Source organism: Gobius niger (genome assembly GCF_951799975.1).
Source record: "Gobius niger genome assembly, chromosome: 5".
Taxonomy (NCBI): Eukaryota; Metazoa; Chordata; class Actinopteri; order Gobiiformes; family Gobiidae; genus Gobius; species Gobius niger.
The window spans coordinates 27,497,450-27,513,987 of NC_136856.1; the positions used below are offsets into that span (position 1 = coordinate 27,497,450).

Sequence of the window (16,538 nt, forward strand, 5' to 3'; positions counted from 1 at the left end):
TTGTCAAGATGCCGAGATGTTAACTTGGGATGATAGGGTTATATAATAGGTTTTAACGGATCAATTTGAACAATTCAACTAAAAATACACAGTGGGGAAAAAAAAGTATTTGGCCAAAATCCAATACAATGTCTATGTGAAACTGACCAAATACTTTTTTTCCCCACTGTATATATATTGATGACTGAGACATTTTCAACTTCTTGAATTCAAGTCTTGGATAGGCATTAAAAAAACTTTTTGCAAATAGATTAACTTAAATCAGGAGAGACAAGCGTACAACTGCCAGAAACATCTAAAAATGTCCTTCTTAGACAACTTACAGTAAATTAAGCCACTATCTAGTACACTAATAGTAGCACAGTAGGCTAACAGCAAACATCCCATGACTTTATCATTTACTGGAATGTTTTTGCTTATTTGTTGTATTATGTTAAAATATCGTCAAGTCATACCATGTTCGGTACGGTTTGACTTATATAGACGGGAATGTGTCATACAAGGGGGCGTGGCCTAGCCGAGGGGGGAGTAAACTGCTCATTGGAATCACTAATTTTAGCGTTTTTTTTCTGGCGGACGATAAACATATGTATCACATACAAATCAGGTCCAGTCAGTCAAAACCAGGTCCATATGGATGTTTTTTTTTTTACAGCAAATTGTTCAGTAGAAGCGAATAAACAGCACTCACAGCTAACGTTAGCATACATAGCATGAAGCTAGCGTTAGCCTCCTGATTCCTGAAACTGTGGAACGCATTGCCATTCTCTGGCTCTTCACCTCCGTGTCTTTTTATTTATTTTACTGTCTTTTTAAATCTGTTTTGTCTCTATTTATTCTTTCAATATGTTTTATTCTTATTTATTGTTTTTAATCTGTTATTCCTATTTATTGTTTCATACTCGTTTAGTGGTGGAGCCAATTTATTTATATTGATTTTATTGTTTTTATGACCTCATGTGCAGCACTTTGGAAACGTTTTGTTGTTTAAATGTGCTACATAAATAAAGTGGATTGGATTAGCACCATCTATTTTTTATGTATTTATGGGCTGTTGAACCACTTTGCTCCTCCCCACGTCTTTGTACCTTTATTTAGTAGAAAAACATATATTTTAATTCAGCATTTGTTACAGTAGTGGCCAAGAAATGGGAGAAAGTTTAGTTTTTTCCTCTGTTTGCTTTCATGACCATATATGGGCATTCCCAGAGATGCCGTCTGTATCTAGTATAAATTCAGATTCAGGTAACTTTATTGATCCCACAAGGGGCAATTCCTTCAGAGCATTAATACAAATTAAATCCAGATTAGCCACATAATAAATCATTCTGAAAGTGAAAATACGTGACACAAACGTTCACGGCATGACACTGCCTCCCAGAACACCGCCCCCGCGCCGCTGGGATAATGATAACACTCCTGACCGCCTTAAGATCAGTCAATACCATTATCGCCGATGGGAAACTCGCTTTGAGATTCACAACCCTTCAATCAGCTAAACTGTGGCCATTATCTTGAGTTTACAGGCCCATAAGCCGCGCCCGGGCCACGCTTATCATCCCTCCTGTCATCACTCCTCGAATCGTGAATCTGACTCGGGCACGGCATTTTTCTCCGCATAAGTAAACGCGTTTCCTCTCGGCGGCATTTTCGCAGTTGATGTCGTGTTAATGGAAGCAGGAAACGCAGGCTGGCTTCCCCCCCTTTCCCCCCCCCCATTCCCTCTTTATCAGCCAGTGTGCCACGGACTGGAGGGTGTTTATTACGGGAGTCTACGGTGACAACAAATAGAGCTAGGGAGAGCAACACGTCTAGGCTATACGAGCACAAAGAGACAGGCAGGTGAGAATAGATACGATACCTGAGGTTTATTGCGTTCCGGGGATGGAGACTGCCATGTAAAAGAGAAGGGAGAAAAAAAAAAAAAACAGAAGAGGAGATGGAAGTTATCAAAGGTGCCACTTGTCAGTCGAGGGAGAGGGGAAGTGAGAGGAGAGGAGGGAGTGATGTGTAGTGCATCAAAGTAACAGATGCTTTCTCGAACTGGAACTCAAAACCGGGTACGATGACATGAAATGGCCTGTAACGATGAATATAAAGCCCCAAGTGACAAATGCGATGAATAGGTTGGAGTAATTGCCAAAAGTCCTGAATGCCAAGTGGCGAGGTACAAAGCGGAGATCTTTGCTCAGGTGGTTCTTGTACTTTTCACGTCAGCCTCACAGAACATTTGGCCAGACACAGATCAAGAACATTATGCCTAAACTACGCACAAACCTATTCAGACACCTAACGTACCATATTTTCAGAACTGTGCCGAGGCATTCATTTTATCATGCCATGCAGAGCCTGGACCAGAACACAAACAAGTTCAAATTCTTCTTCCATTCAGTCAGAAAAACCTTTAGCTCTCAGAGATCGAAAACATTGATCCCAGACCAGAATGGCCATGGTCCCCGACAGACCTTTCCATGTCAATTTCTTTCAGCAACGCGAACTCCTGCTTTTGTCGACAAAACACAAAAAGGTAATTTGGTTTTGATCGCCATCCTTACACAAGTTGCTTTAATGATATGAAACGGGTTATTCAAAGTCTACCTGAGCCATTCTTCCTGGTTCAACAAGCACCAGCTCAACCCTCCCCTCGCTCCCCCATCATACCTCCACTTCGGGCTGACGGGACATGTCCGGTGTCTCAGTGCGGTGCATTGTTTTGTAGAGGTGAAGCGTTGGCGATGTCTTTGACTGTCGGTTTGGCGTGGGGTGAACATGAATAGCATTGTATCGACACAGCAGAAGATTAAAAAATGTCTCAAACTTGCGCGAGTGGCTCAAAAGAAGATCTCCAAGTATGTTTTTTGATGACGGAACAACATTGTTACTGAGTAAAGGAGCTCTCAAAAGTCAATGTTGCATGATATCCATCTTTAAATTGGCTAAATGCAAGTTATCCATTTTACGCTCACTACTGCCACCTCAGGTCATATGTGTAACTGCAGCTTCTATATTAAAGAGGGGGTATTATGCTTTTTTCAATCACATAGCACCAGTCTATAGCACACTACAATGATGACGAAACCTTCTGTTGGTCTGTAAATGCAGTAAATTAGAAAAACTGCCTTGTATAAAACTGCTCTCTCAAAATGGCTGTAGTGAATGTCTTGAACTAGGCCTCTGTCTCTTTAAAAACCTCTGAGCCTTTCCGACACGCCCCCTCCACACGCTGTCTGTGGCATCAGTGGGGAGGGGGTTCTGCTGAGGGGCAGTGGTTGGTTATTCAGCAGGTGACGAAAGCTTGGAGGCGTCTCCGGGAGGTGGGGGCGTTCCTAGGGAACCTATCCCTAAAATGGCTGCCATCAGAGTTTTTGCAGATTACTCAAAAATACGTGAATGTGCCAAGGCAACGCTTCAGGCATGTTTTTGATGAGGGAATGACATAATAACATGATGTAAAGCTTGAAAAAGTAGATTTTGCATAATACCCCCCCTTTAAGCTTGTGCATGACGGCACTTCGGACCCGAATTAACACCTTTTTGAGTGACAGCGCAGGATTATAGAGGCAGTTGTGGTGAACAGGTCTGAGCTCATTCTACACAATAGGACATGAATGGAACATGTAGGGGGAATGAAAATACTTAGTTTTAACATTTTTAAACTCCGTATAGTCCCTTTAATATTACTATCTTATGCAATTCTTAACTATGAGAAAGTAGCTCCAGCACAGCCTGGAGCAAATGTTGACACAGAACTCCAAACTCAAGATCAACTAACCACAATTTAGTTATACATACTAATAACTACTAACTACTACTACTGCAATACTGCAAACCCAGAATTTCAGAACAGAAATCCAAGATCTCAAACCTACAGTCCATCATCTGTCGGGCTAACATCCTTATGCACTCCAGAGGCCTTTTAGTAAATTGACTTCAACAATAGCGACGACCGTATCAAAACACACAGCTCCTTTTAATAAACACGGGTTTGACTGAGAAGCGCCGTTGTCCCCGGCCGACATGAAATCCTTTTATCTGCTTCAAGAGCGCTTTTGTTCTCAAGACCTGGAGGGATTCTTTTTCAAGGTGAGCGCTGCTGCCGCCGGCTCGCCAAGGACAGGTACACGCTTACATGCACAAAGTTTTATTATCCCGGCTCGCGCACATACCATTATATTTAGCCGAAGATTAGTGGCAAGATCGCTGTTGCAAAGTTGACCTTGAGGCGCACAATAAAAGGCTCATTAGGAGAAGTTATGTGAGAGGATGGATTAATAAAAGCTGATATCTTTGGGCAATTAACTCCCTTTAGTGCATTTTTACAAGATGAAACCAATCAATGTCGCATTTTTGAATGTCTCGTATGTGGATTGCCCTGCGCTGGCAGTAATGGGAAATTTCACATGATTAAAACCAAGGTACAAGCCACTACGTTTAGCTTACAGCGTGCTGACAAATCAATGGGACCGTGATGAACACAGATAGAGAGCAGAACCATTCAGAATGTGTCGGTGATGGTTTATGGGCTTTAAAAATGCGGTGGATACTTTAGGTTCCATCTTTTATTCAACAAAATCAACAAAGAATACTAATTGGAACGCGTATGCAGTAGATAGTAGACGTTAAACTTCAAAAAGTAAATTGTTTACCAAACCACAATTGCAATACAGCGATAAGTTTTGTCTCATTGGAAAGACAAAACTTATAGCTACAGATCCTATTATAAGTTGTGTCTTTCCAATGAGGACTGCCTAACTTTGGATAACTGGGGCTGTCTGTGCACACATGTACGACAGGAACAGTGAAAGGACAGTTTAACTGCTTTTGCACTTTAGCCACTTACACTAATGCAAGCTTTACGGCCACCTCATTAAAAGTACAGTGTGCAGGACTGGCATTTTAAGTAAACATTCCGGATTAGGCGGATTTAGAATTATGCGCTTTCCGACTGGAACTTGGACCCTTGTGTGCCAGTGGGCATGTGGGGAGGAGGCACTTGCTTTCATTAGCATTGCCTATTCTATTGTAAATACTTCTTAAAATATGATTTTTTATTAAAAATCACATTATCATATTACTACAGCACACTCTTGTTGTCCTTGGGTAAATACTTTTCCTCGTGTGAGAGTGAATGATTAAAGTGGCCATTAGCACAGATCATCGGCCACGATTGTGTTACTCAGCCTCAAGGGCAGCTGTGGCTACATAAGTGGCAGCGAGTAGGAAGTGCCTTATTTGAGAAGCTTGTCAATCTTGTAAAGTGCAAATGGCAGAGTGGATTGACGTATAATACGGTTGGCGGTTCAAATCCTGGTTCAGGCTGGCACAGACTACCTTTTTATCCGAGGTACCTACACTGCGTTCCAAATTATTATGCAAATGACATTTTTCTAAGATTTTCTAAATTGTCAACTCAAATGAGAGTCAGCATAATTTTTAAGTCTTTAACTGGTAGAGGATCATTTAAATGTGGTGGAAAAAATTTCCTAGTGATAACAGTATTTTTTTCAAAAATAAATATAGTCAAAACCTCAAAATCCACTGTTCCAAGTTATTATGCAACTCATCGTTTCAATACATTTTAAAGCTTGTAATTAACTGAAAATGGTCATTTGTTGAATGTGTAGCATTAGGAGGTCATATTTACTGAAATCAAAAGCTATTTCAGTCAAAAAAATATTAACAAGTCAAGTTATATTTTAACATAGGAGCCCTTGTGTGATAGCAGCTTCAAAATTCTTAAATCCTTTAAAATTGTAAGTTTTTGGACAGTTTCTGCTTGGATTTCTTTGCAGGATGTCAGAATAACCTCCCTGAGCTGCTGTTTGGATGAAAACTGCCTCCCACCCTCATAGAAGTATTTTTTGTTGAGGCTCCAAATGTTCTCAATAGGGTTGAGGTCAGGGGAGGAGGGGGTCCACATCATGAGTTTCTCTCCTTTTATGCCCATAGCAGCCAGTGATGCAGAGGTTTTCTTTACAGCAGGACATGGGGCGTTGTCATGCATGAAGAGGATTTTGTTCGGGAAAGCACGGCTCTTCTTTTTGTAGCATAGAAGACAGTTGTCAGTCAGAAACTCCACATATTTTTCAAAGGTCATTTTCACACCTTCAGGGAGCCTAAAAGGACCTAATGGGGCCGACCAGCTCTCTCCCCATGACTCTGGCCCAAAACATGACTCCGCCCCCTCCTTACTGACGTCACAGCCTTGTTGGGACATTGTGGTCATTCACCAACCATTCACTACTCCATTGAGTTGACCATCCAGGGCTACACGGCGCTCACCAGTGAACAAGACTGTTTGAAAATGAGTCCTCATGTATTTCTGAGCCACTGCAGCCGTTTCTGTTCATCAGCTTCAATTAACAGTTTAGGGGAGGCCTGGATAGAAGGTTTATGCACAACTGCAGCCTCTGGAGGGTCCTACATCTTGATGTTTGGGGGACTCCAGAGGCACCAGCAGCTTCAAATACCTGTATGCTGCTTTGTGGCATCTGTTCTCTTAATCTGATGTGTTTGTCTGGCAGAAACCGTCCACATTGTGCCTTTATCGGCACAAACCCGAGTGTGCTCTGAATCATCCACAAATCTCTTATCTGTATGATGATTACACTTAATCTTTCATGAAATATCGAAGGTTTTCATACCTAGACCAAGACATTCAACTATTTCACGCTTTTCATCAGCAGAAAGTCCCTTTTTCTTTACCATATAGCTTGAAAATGATGATCTGCATAATAAAGTGGAACACCCTTTTTCAGTAGTTTTTCCCTTAACTGGGCTTAACCCGACAACTAATCATCCCAGGTCTCTGAGATTCATGTCAGTGATTCATAGAGCCCCAAGACACGATACCATCCATGAGTTTCATTATTATTGCTTTTTTTTAACCTTTTTGACACAAAAATCCAATTTGCATAATAATTTGGAACGCAGTGTATAGATACAGACGGCATCTCGTCATAGAAGGGGGCGGGGCTTCGCCAAGGGGGAAAATAGAATCTTTAAAGAAACACTTTTTTTTAACTCTTTTTATCCATTTCCTGATGGAATATGAACTTATTTATCACATACAAATAAAGTCAAGTCTAAATCCGGCCCATATGGATATTTTCTCACAGCAGATTGTTCAGTAGAAGTGAAAAAACGGCAGTTGTAGCTAGTACTAGCTAACCGTTAGCATTAGCCCGATGCTAACATGTAGCATCATGTTAGCATTCTCCGTTATTTATGTATTTATGGGCTGTTGAACCACTTTGCTCCTCTCCATGTCTTTGTATCTTTATTTAGTAGAAAACTATATTCATAATTCAGCATTTGTTAAAGTAGTTTTTGAATAATTAGAGAAAGTTTAGATTTTTCTCCAAATTGTTTTCCCCCTTAACTGTTTTCAAACATGACCATATATGGGCGATTTCAGAGATGCCGTCTGTATCTATGCGAACCTCCGGAATAAAGTGAATAGACTGTAAATTAAAAACAGACTAAGTGAGACTGGCTTCCTCCAAAGCTCCAGCGCAAGCTAACTGAAGCTCATTCATGTTAGCAGTTTGGCTGCGATTTGGGAGCCAGCTCCTGTATTTAGAATGGGATAAGATGATGTTGCAAGTGTTAAGACAAACACGTGAAGAATGACGAGCCAATAATGTTCAGTAATGACTTAAAGAGGGGCTAAAACTTTACAATGGAAAGTTCATTAGAGTGAGGAACTTGTGAAGCCTGTCCCCATTTCATTATGGCTTAAGGAAGAAGGAGGCTAATTAGCCCATTCCTAATTTACAGTCCATGGTCCTAGAGAAAAACCATTCACCTGCCTTGCCTGTGTGAATAGTGTGTGAATGAGCGCTTGGTGGTGTTGGTTGAGAAGCGAAAAATTGTCCCATTATGATAGATTTCTGTAATTGAGTCCCCACAATTGACGTTTTACGAGACAAGAACAAAAACTACCCACTCACGAATAGAGAACTGCCAATGGTTAATTTGACCAACACATACTTGAAATCCATCTCGCATATATTAGCCTCCATATGATTGAACGAATGTCACGTTCAAGGACGCTCCGACAGGGCACCGCAGTGACTGAGACTTTAGCCTTGGTGCGGATTAGACGTACGACCCTTTGATTGCGGGGCGACCGGGCTAACCAGCAGGCTCCCCGGGTTCAGAGGGAGCACGGGGAATATTGATCGCGCGCCTCATGCTGCTTGTATAATTATGGAACAGCTGTTTGGGGCCATGAATGCCCGACTGATGACGGAGTGCACCCAGAGGAGAGATATCGTTCATGCGCTCGCAGCAAAGGGGACGCTAGCCGGAGCGAAGGGGAGCGCTCTGTGACGAGAGGGGGGATTAAACAATGGGGATGATAATTGATAAAATTAAGAACGGAGTTTGGTTAAAGTGGGTGTGACGGCGGATTGGATCTACTTTGAAGTCTAAGTGGCTGTGTGTACTATGACAAAAAAACAAATGGGTATTTAGCAGTGGTGCAACAATACACGGATATTGACACATTTTATATTGGTAGCTTGTTTGGGAATTTTGTTTGTATTTGGACAAATATTTTCTGAGTCATTTAGTGTTTGAAAAGTATTGTAAATGTGGAATATTCTTAGATACTGAAGGTGCAAGATGCCCCCCTGACGTTTTGAATCAAGCCATGTGGAATAATGGAGCAAATGTAGAAAATATAGGTGGAGTCCAGTGTTAATTTTCTCAACATATTTTAATTTAGTTTTAGTCTTAGTCTTTTGACGAAAATGTAATTCAATTTTAGTCTAGTTTTAGTCGAGTAAATTTAGTAGTAAATTTAGTCGACTAAATTTAAGACGAATTTAGTCGACTTTGCATTTATAATATTTATTATAATCATATTTAATCTTGTTCCTCTGCTTCATGGAGCTGCTTCCACATGAACAAAGCTCAGAGCTGATCCTTTGGCAGAGAATTTACATGATCTGAGGCTCATTCAGACGGTCAATAGAAGTTTGGATGATTTTAGTCTCTCCCTTTCATTTTTATTTGGTCTTATTTTAGTCGACTAAAATATCTGGACATTTTAGTTATAGTTTTAGTCTCATGAAAAACTTTTAATTTAGTCTTAGTCCAATTTTAGTCGTCAAAAATAACACTTTGACTAAAATTAAGACTAAATATTTTAGTCGACGAAATTAACACTGGTGGAGTCAACCTGGATTAAAAATGAAGCGTGGGTATTTGAGCATATTTGGATTATTTTGTTAATTTACTGTAATTTCAACAGCACGATGCTCACATTCGTTCACTGGAGTTCAGTTTAAACCTTCATTTCATTGTATAAGCACTTGAATGCATAACAAATTTGCATTTCGCACTGCCACGTAAGCCTATTGTTTTTCTCCTGGCTCTGTCATACTTGTTACCGTCCCAAATGCGAGACAGCATCACCTCCATTTCACATCTTCACTGAAATCTCGCACGGGCTAAAAGCGGCTTCACAAACGGGCATTAAGGACCTCCTATGAAGCCGCTGCCTGTTCGGAGTGTGTTTGTGTGTGAGTGTGTGGAGGGGGGGGCGGAGAGCAGCTGAATAAAGTCACTCTCAAAATAACTTGTGTCCAATCGTAACAAAGGCCGCAAGTGTTAACCCGCTGATCTGCCCTCACATTCGACACGTGTGCCATAATAAACACTGCCTCGCGCAACTAATCCACAGAAACATGTAGTGTTTTTCCTCTACAAGCAAAAAGGTTGAAAAAATTGACTGAAAAAGCTACAGTTTGTTGTGACAGCCCAGGCTTCACTTTGTGGAAAAAGATTGCTGCCTTTGGTTGGAAATGTCTGTCCTGCTTAGCTGTGGGTTTATTTTGAATCAGTAAATGTAAAGAGGTCAAAGTTGATGGCACTGCTCTGTGTTTTCACTTCTGCAAAAGTGGCCATTGACCTCACAGACTCTGTTTACTACTCCTATAAATAAAGCACTTGAACTGTTCGCGTCACAGAGATAATGGCGGTACTTTGGATCATGGCGAAAGGAGAGTGGGCCGTATTTGTGCACGGGCTCCCGATGGGACCGCCACTGCAAGGTTGCATTCATATTTCAGCGATTAAAATGGCACCGCGTTGGCCACTGTACGCTGACGAAGCATGTATAGGACAAACGTACAGGTCTGTTTGCATGCACTGGGAGACACAAAGAAGCATTCTTGCTGTTTCAGCTATAAGAGACTTTAAGTGCATGTGACACGTTTTTTCACACATTTTTCACCTTAAACACAATTATATTCAGGATATTGCTTAGACAATAAAGGACCTAGTTTTTCCTGGTTTAACTCTTTATGCGTAACAAGAGGTACAGTTTCCGTAACGGCTGAGTTCGGCCACTGTAGGCAGGCTCGATCCTCCATCTATAGGCTCTGTGCAACAAATGTTTTTTGCTAACTTCCTGTTGGCCAGTGCAGGGTGAAGACTACTTCCTGTCCGCATGTTGACGTAAATTAAAATTAAAATAAGATAAGAAACAGAAAACTTTAATAAACGTCAAGCTGAGTGTGTTTCATAAAAATTTGTTCAGATGGTTTTGCTATTTTACCATTTGTTAGCGCTAAATAAACGTTAGCCTTTAGCTTCAAGGCTAACGCACATAGTTATGAACACAGAAGTCTCCGCCATATCTTCATCCAGAGTAAAGATTTTAACATGTGAGAAATTACCCAACAGCTGCGTGTTTCCTGCCATGTAACAATTTTTATTGATTTCAACAAGACATCGCCAACTCTTAAAGCTAGCATATTTTTAAACTAGCACCACCATTTGAACTAATTTTTATGAAACACAATCGGCTTGACAAGTCTTTAAGTCTTCTTCCGTCTTTTAAATCTTTTTTTACTGTTTAATTTATGTAAAAAAGAAAAAAAGAAAAGATAAAATTGGGACAGGAAGCCACTACTAGCCAACAGGAAGTTAGCCAAAAACATTCAATGCACGGAGCCCATTGGTTATAACTTTTGGCAGGGCAATGCCAGTGAGTATCATCTTACAACTGGAAGATTGGTGGTTCGATTCAAGCTTCAACCAAGGCACACAGTTGTCGTGTCCTTGGGCAAGTCAATTCACCAGTGTGTCCCGGCATGTATAGGAGTATGGCGTGTGAGCGAGCGAGCGGCTGTTTGATGTCGGTCAGACACATTGGCGAAGACTGGCAGCCAAGCTTCCATCAGCCTCCAAAGGCATTATGATACATTTGGTCGAGAGATTGAATATTGAGTTGAAGATGAAAGGGGGCAATGGTATGTCATCATGCTCACAAAAAGCCATTAGGTTTTATATGAAGCTACTTGAGGCGGAAAAATGACATCATCCGAGGCAAGCGCGGATCAGTCGGAGGAATAAATTAGCCATTTTGGAGATACAGTCCGAAGCATGATTTGAAAGAACGGAGATGCTAGTAAACAAGAAACGTGTAGCGACTGTGCTTGATCGATGGTGCACTTACTCGAAAAGTAGCACGCTCCTTTTTTTTTTTTCTTTCCCACATGCTGTAATAGTTTATGGGTGATCGTCATCCAATTGTGGTTAGCAGCCTCGTCGAGCAAACCCAAACTGGTGGAAACGAAAACAAAATGTGGACAACAAAGGCGTTTCTAGCGGTCGTCGGTCGTCCCTCAAAATACTTGCGTTCGCATTGTCGCACAAATGTTACTCAGCTGAAAAAGACATGGAGAGTCACGTAAAAAAGTGCATGATTGTCTCTTTTGATGCAGTCAAAACAAACATGGCGGTGTGTCCACTTTTTCCACATTTGAATCGACAAATACGCAGCTGCGATTGGACCATTCCAAAATCGAAACAGAGGCAATGATGATCGTAATCGTGAGCGTGACTGAATGACCGATGCCAAGTACAAACAGTGGCCAAACACTAGCTTGTGAATTTGAAATCATTTCTTTCTGAGCACGGACTTATGTTTAAAGGAATAGGCCACCGTTTTTACATACTGAGATATGCTCTTACCTCACTTTAGCCGAGTTAATATATCCCCATCTGGTCTTTGTCCGTGCGCTCTGTCACGCAAACGGAGCACATACACAGCCTCTCCCACATGTCACATAGCTCCGAAAAAGCTCAAGATAGAAGCTACCAAGCTCTTCCACGTGTTCCCTATTTAAATAAAGTTACGTGAAGTGTTTTCATGCGAAGTATATTTACCCAGAAATGTAGCATGTCGATTTTATAAGCAAATAAAAAGGGGGACTATATTGTGAGGCGTAATGATACGAGGAGCACAGCGTCCGCGTAGTAACTCCTAAAGACTTCCCCCGCTCACTTCCGGCAATAACCTTTAGGAGTTACTGCGCGGACGTTTTATCGAATATACTTCGCATGAAAACACTTCACGTAACTTTATTTAAATAGGGAACACGTGGAAGAGCTTGGTAGCTTCTATCGTGAGCTTTTTTGGAGCTATAGGACACGTGGGAGAGGCTGCGTATGTGCTCCGTTTGCCTGGCAGAGCGCACGGACAAAGACCAGACGGGGATATATCAACACGTCTAAAGTGAGGTAAGAACATATCTTAGTATGTAAAAACGGTGGCCTATTCCTTTAACTTGAGTTTAACAGACAGCGCAGGAACGTTAACCTTCTAGCCTTTCATAGCAACTTAAAAGAGTGCACTAAGAGGCACTAATGACTACCGTTTTCCTGAAGCATTCATAAAATTACCGTCACATTGTACCTCCGTTTCCTGACCAACATGTCCTTAACCTCAAAGTGTTTGGCACCCGAGGTTCACCATCTACCTCTTCTCTGCTTGTCATTCTCGCTGCATTTCCGGCAGAGCAGCGACACTCAGAATCCGTTTCGCCTTGTGATGTTTTGATTTTTCTGCACCTAGAGTGACTAAGGAGTGACTAAGCTTAAGTAAAAACCTTCCCTGCTGGAGTCGCATCCTGTCTTCCCCCCCCCCCCCCCCCCCCCGTGTATTTCTCTGCTCCTAAACACGGCTCAAAGCAAAGCGACGGCTATAGCGTCTTGAACACCGCATCCTAAAACGTCGGGGGGGGGGGGAGATTAAGCCTGCTATGTCAGCTTTACATCGCCGCCACTGTCACTCCACTCAGCAGCTCTTGTTGGCGTATATAGCGCCTTTCCTCCTCTTACTGTACTTTTAAGTGCACTCGCAGCCGGAGCCCATTCGGGACCGGCTGGTTGCCATGGCGGCACGCTCACATCCTTCCCACAGGAACGCCGGTCGTGTGCGTGTTCGTGTGTGTGTGTGTGTGCGCGACGGAAGATGTCAGGCCATGAGAAAGTTCAATGCAGTCTTTTTTTGAATAGGAGGCTAAATTTAGGAGACAGGGTGCGGCTGAGGGTTGGCAGGGAGGGTGATGTTTTGCCGCATTTGCCTTTTTTTTTATATATATAAGAGTAGTTGTTTTGGAGTTTTTTTTTCCCCCCAGGAAGTTCACTCACAAAACCACAAGGGAACGTCAGGGAATGAAGAGAATGCTGTGGAACTGTGTCGGCATCATTAGTGTGAAAGTGTTTTGTTTCCCATTCCCAGAGAAAAAGAAAAAGAAAACTCCCGAGTGCACCTCGAAGTCCGAGTATGTTATGTAATATGTCATAAAACTAGCTTTGGTCATGAGCGGGTGGCAAACTCATTTAAGATGTTCTTTTCCGAATAAGGCACAGCACTGGGACCAGCCTTTAGAAAAACAACTTTAAAGCGGTTTCAGTGGGAATTGTACACAGATTTGAGGCAATATTCAATAGAAGTACCTTCAATAGCTGTAGTAATAGCATGTATGTTACACTGAAAAGCACTCCAGACACATGCATGACACATACAGGCTCCACACAGACTGAATGCAAACAACTGTGCAGCAAGTGTCTTTTTTTTCCCTTTTACATACCCAAGTATTGCAAGAAACTCAAAATTAGAATCCATCTCATAACTATCCTTTTCCATTTGCTTCTTAGCCAGAAATATGTCCCGACAGGGCTGCCACACACAAGTACTCACAGTCAAGATAACAACCAGCAAAGCAACAAGCTGTGGAGGCAGTGAAAAGCCGCCTGACCTCAATGGGCCAGACGTGCACCGTTCGCTTCAGCGCAAACAACTGCATTCGACTCAATTGCTATGTTTTCAGCCGAGGGAAGAATTCCGCTCTTAACAACAAACAAAGGTAGTGCTTTACTCGGCTCTTTTTAACTGAGACGGGCAAGGCTATGGTTTCTGTAAACACAAGATTCAAAAGACAACTCCAGACGGTGTAAAAAAGTTTTGTTCTACATGCCAAGACTGGTAATTATCGGAGGCCCTTGATATAACACTGAAACTTTTGAATGTCTTTTTCATGGGAAGTCCTGGGCCACAAGGGGACCCGATTGTACATGTTTTTAAGTGGTAGGGGACAGACACGGGAGGAAAATGCAAACTCCACACAGAAACGTTCCACCTGGCCCCGACATCAAACCGGGGACCATCCTGCCATGGAGCAAGAATGCTAACCGGTTCTGATCATCTGCTGGTCTGGAACCCCAGTGACGAAAACCCAGTCCAGATGACTACCTTTTTAAAAATGTAGGTACGATGCAAAACCCCTGGAGGACAAGACAACCATTTTACTAATGGAACACCAGCATCGCCATGGATCCACACAGTATTCAGTCACGCTAACTAGCATACTTACATACCTCACTAGCATAGCTACAACATGATAGCAGAACTGAAACATTGGAACAGCATATGAGACAAGGGAGTTTTCAAACAAGGAAGATGTAAACAAAGCAGCATAGTAGAGCAACATTAGCACGCAAAATTTTAGGTCAGATGCAAAACTCCTGGAAGACTAGAGAGTTTACGCAAACGTTTTTAAATGGCCATTGAACTTAAACTACGCTAACACAGTATTCATAAAGTAAGTCAAGCTAGCTAGCATACTCGCACACTTAAATACAACTTGATAGCAGAACTGAAACAGCATATGAGACAAGGGAGTTTTCAAAATGCAATTAGGATTTTGAGTGGTGGCTCAACAAAATAACAAGGAAGTGTGAACAAAGCAGCATAGCATAGCAACATTAGCATGCAAGAGGTTCTAATGCTCACGGGTTGGAAACAGATTTTTCAACATATTCTGGAGGAACAAGAGCTAGCCTTCTTTCTAAAGGGAAGAGAACATCACAATACAGTTCACAGGAGCCTGATAAGTCTTCCAGGAAGCGAGTTTTAATACACAAACAGCACACAAGCTAGCGCAAAGAGGATGTGTGGCTAATTAGACTACGGCAGGCTACCGTCATTTAGCCAATGTGTGGAAAACAGCCATAAAACACCCATCAGAAGTGCACTCAACAGTGATCTGGGATTGTTAATGATGTGCAACTCGAATCGGATCACAAGGCTATTACAAAATATTTGTGTAGGGTGTACACTGCGACTCAAGCAGGAGGCTCGACTGTGAAGTCAGACTGCGGCGACATGCCTGGGTTTGGTCAATGTATGCACTTAGAATACTGTAAGATTTGAACAGAACAACCACAAGGAGGAATGCTCAAAGACAGGGACAAATAAAAGACATATTTTGAAGTGTTTGGCTTCCTTTAAGACTCCAGCAAGGGAAACTAGACTGTGTCACTGCCCTTAATGCATACAGTATAGTAAAGCCACAGAACATTACACAATGGTAGCCTGCCAGAAAAAAGGCAAGATCTACAGCCAGAGAAATAAAGCCTTTATATTGGACAACAAGCAAAAATCAGCACACCGTATTTTGCTATATTAGCCACTTTTGATGTGCTATGACCATGTAAAACTAGACTAAGGTAGCCTGCCAGGGTCTACTACACGTCAAGAAACACTGCATCCTAAAAAGGTGAGATCTATTAACAGTCAAAAAGAAATAAAGCATTTGTATTAGAGAACAGGCACAAATCGGAGTGCCTGGCAGGGCTTAGACATGTCAGAGACACTGCATACTGAAAAGGCGAGATCTACCAACAGTCAAGAAAGAGGAGGGAAATGACAACAGCGCACCACAGGGAGGAATGCTCTGGGGTAGGAACACACTTTTAAAAACACATTTGGAGGGCAACCTGTGGGGAACAAGAGCTAGCTTTCTATTCAGCATCACAACAACACAGCGGCTCAGGAGACGAGCCCACAGCGAGGGTTACGGGGGAGCAGCCTGGAAAGTTCTGCACAGAAAATGAAAGGGAAGTGCCACAGCGGCGGAAAGAGACGGAGAGCGCATCCTCATCAGCACTGCAGCGACGGTAATAAAGATGAAAACTCACCGTGTGGTATACCCGTCCTATCGGTGGTTTCCCGGTGGGGTAGGGATCCACGGTGTCGATGATGGTCTGCCTCTCGCCCTTTTGGTTGATCTTCCGGAAGCGCCGGCGTGATTGTCTGTGCGAGGCTTGCCGCTGGAAGTACTCCTCATTTTCGTCCATATAGTCCACCTGCCGGGACAGCCATAGTTAGATCCGCAAGCTTTTTTTCTTTCTGTGTCTTTCGAGCAACTCTCTCTCTATCTCTCTCTCTCTCCGCA

At 42.3% G+C, this 16,538-nt stretch overlaps 1 protein-coding gene across 8 annotated transcripts in view; it reads right to left on the minus strand.

Moving 5' to 3' along the window:
- rapgef2b (Rap guanine nucleotide exchange factor 2b) overlaps positions 1–16,538 on the minus strand; it is a 169,048-nt gene that overhangs the window by 62,784 nt on the left and 89,726 nt on the right. For all 8 annotated transcript variants that reach the window (XM_079557229.1, XM_079557228.1, XM_079557226.1 and 5 more), the window contains one exon: positions 16,282–16,449. In XM_079557229.1, coding sequence (XP_079413355.1) covers positions 16,282–16,449 — 168 coding nt within the window. The remainder of the gene's footprint in view (positions 1–16,281; positions 16,450–16,538) is intronic.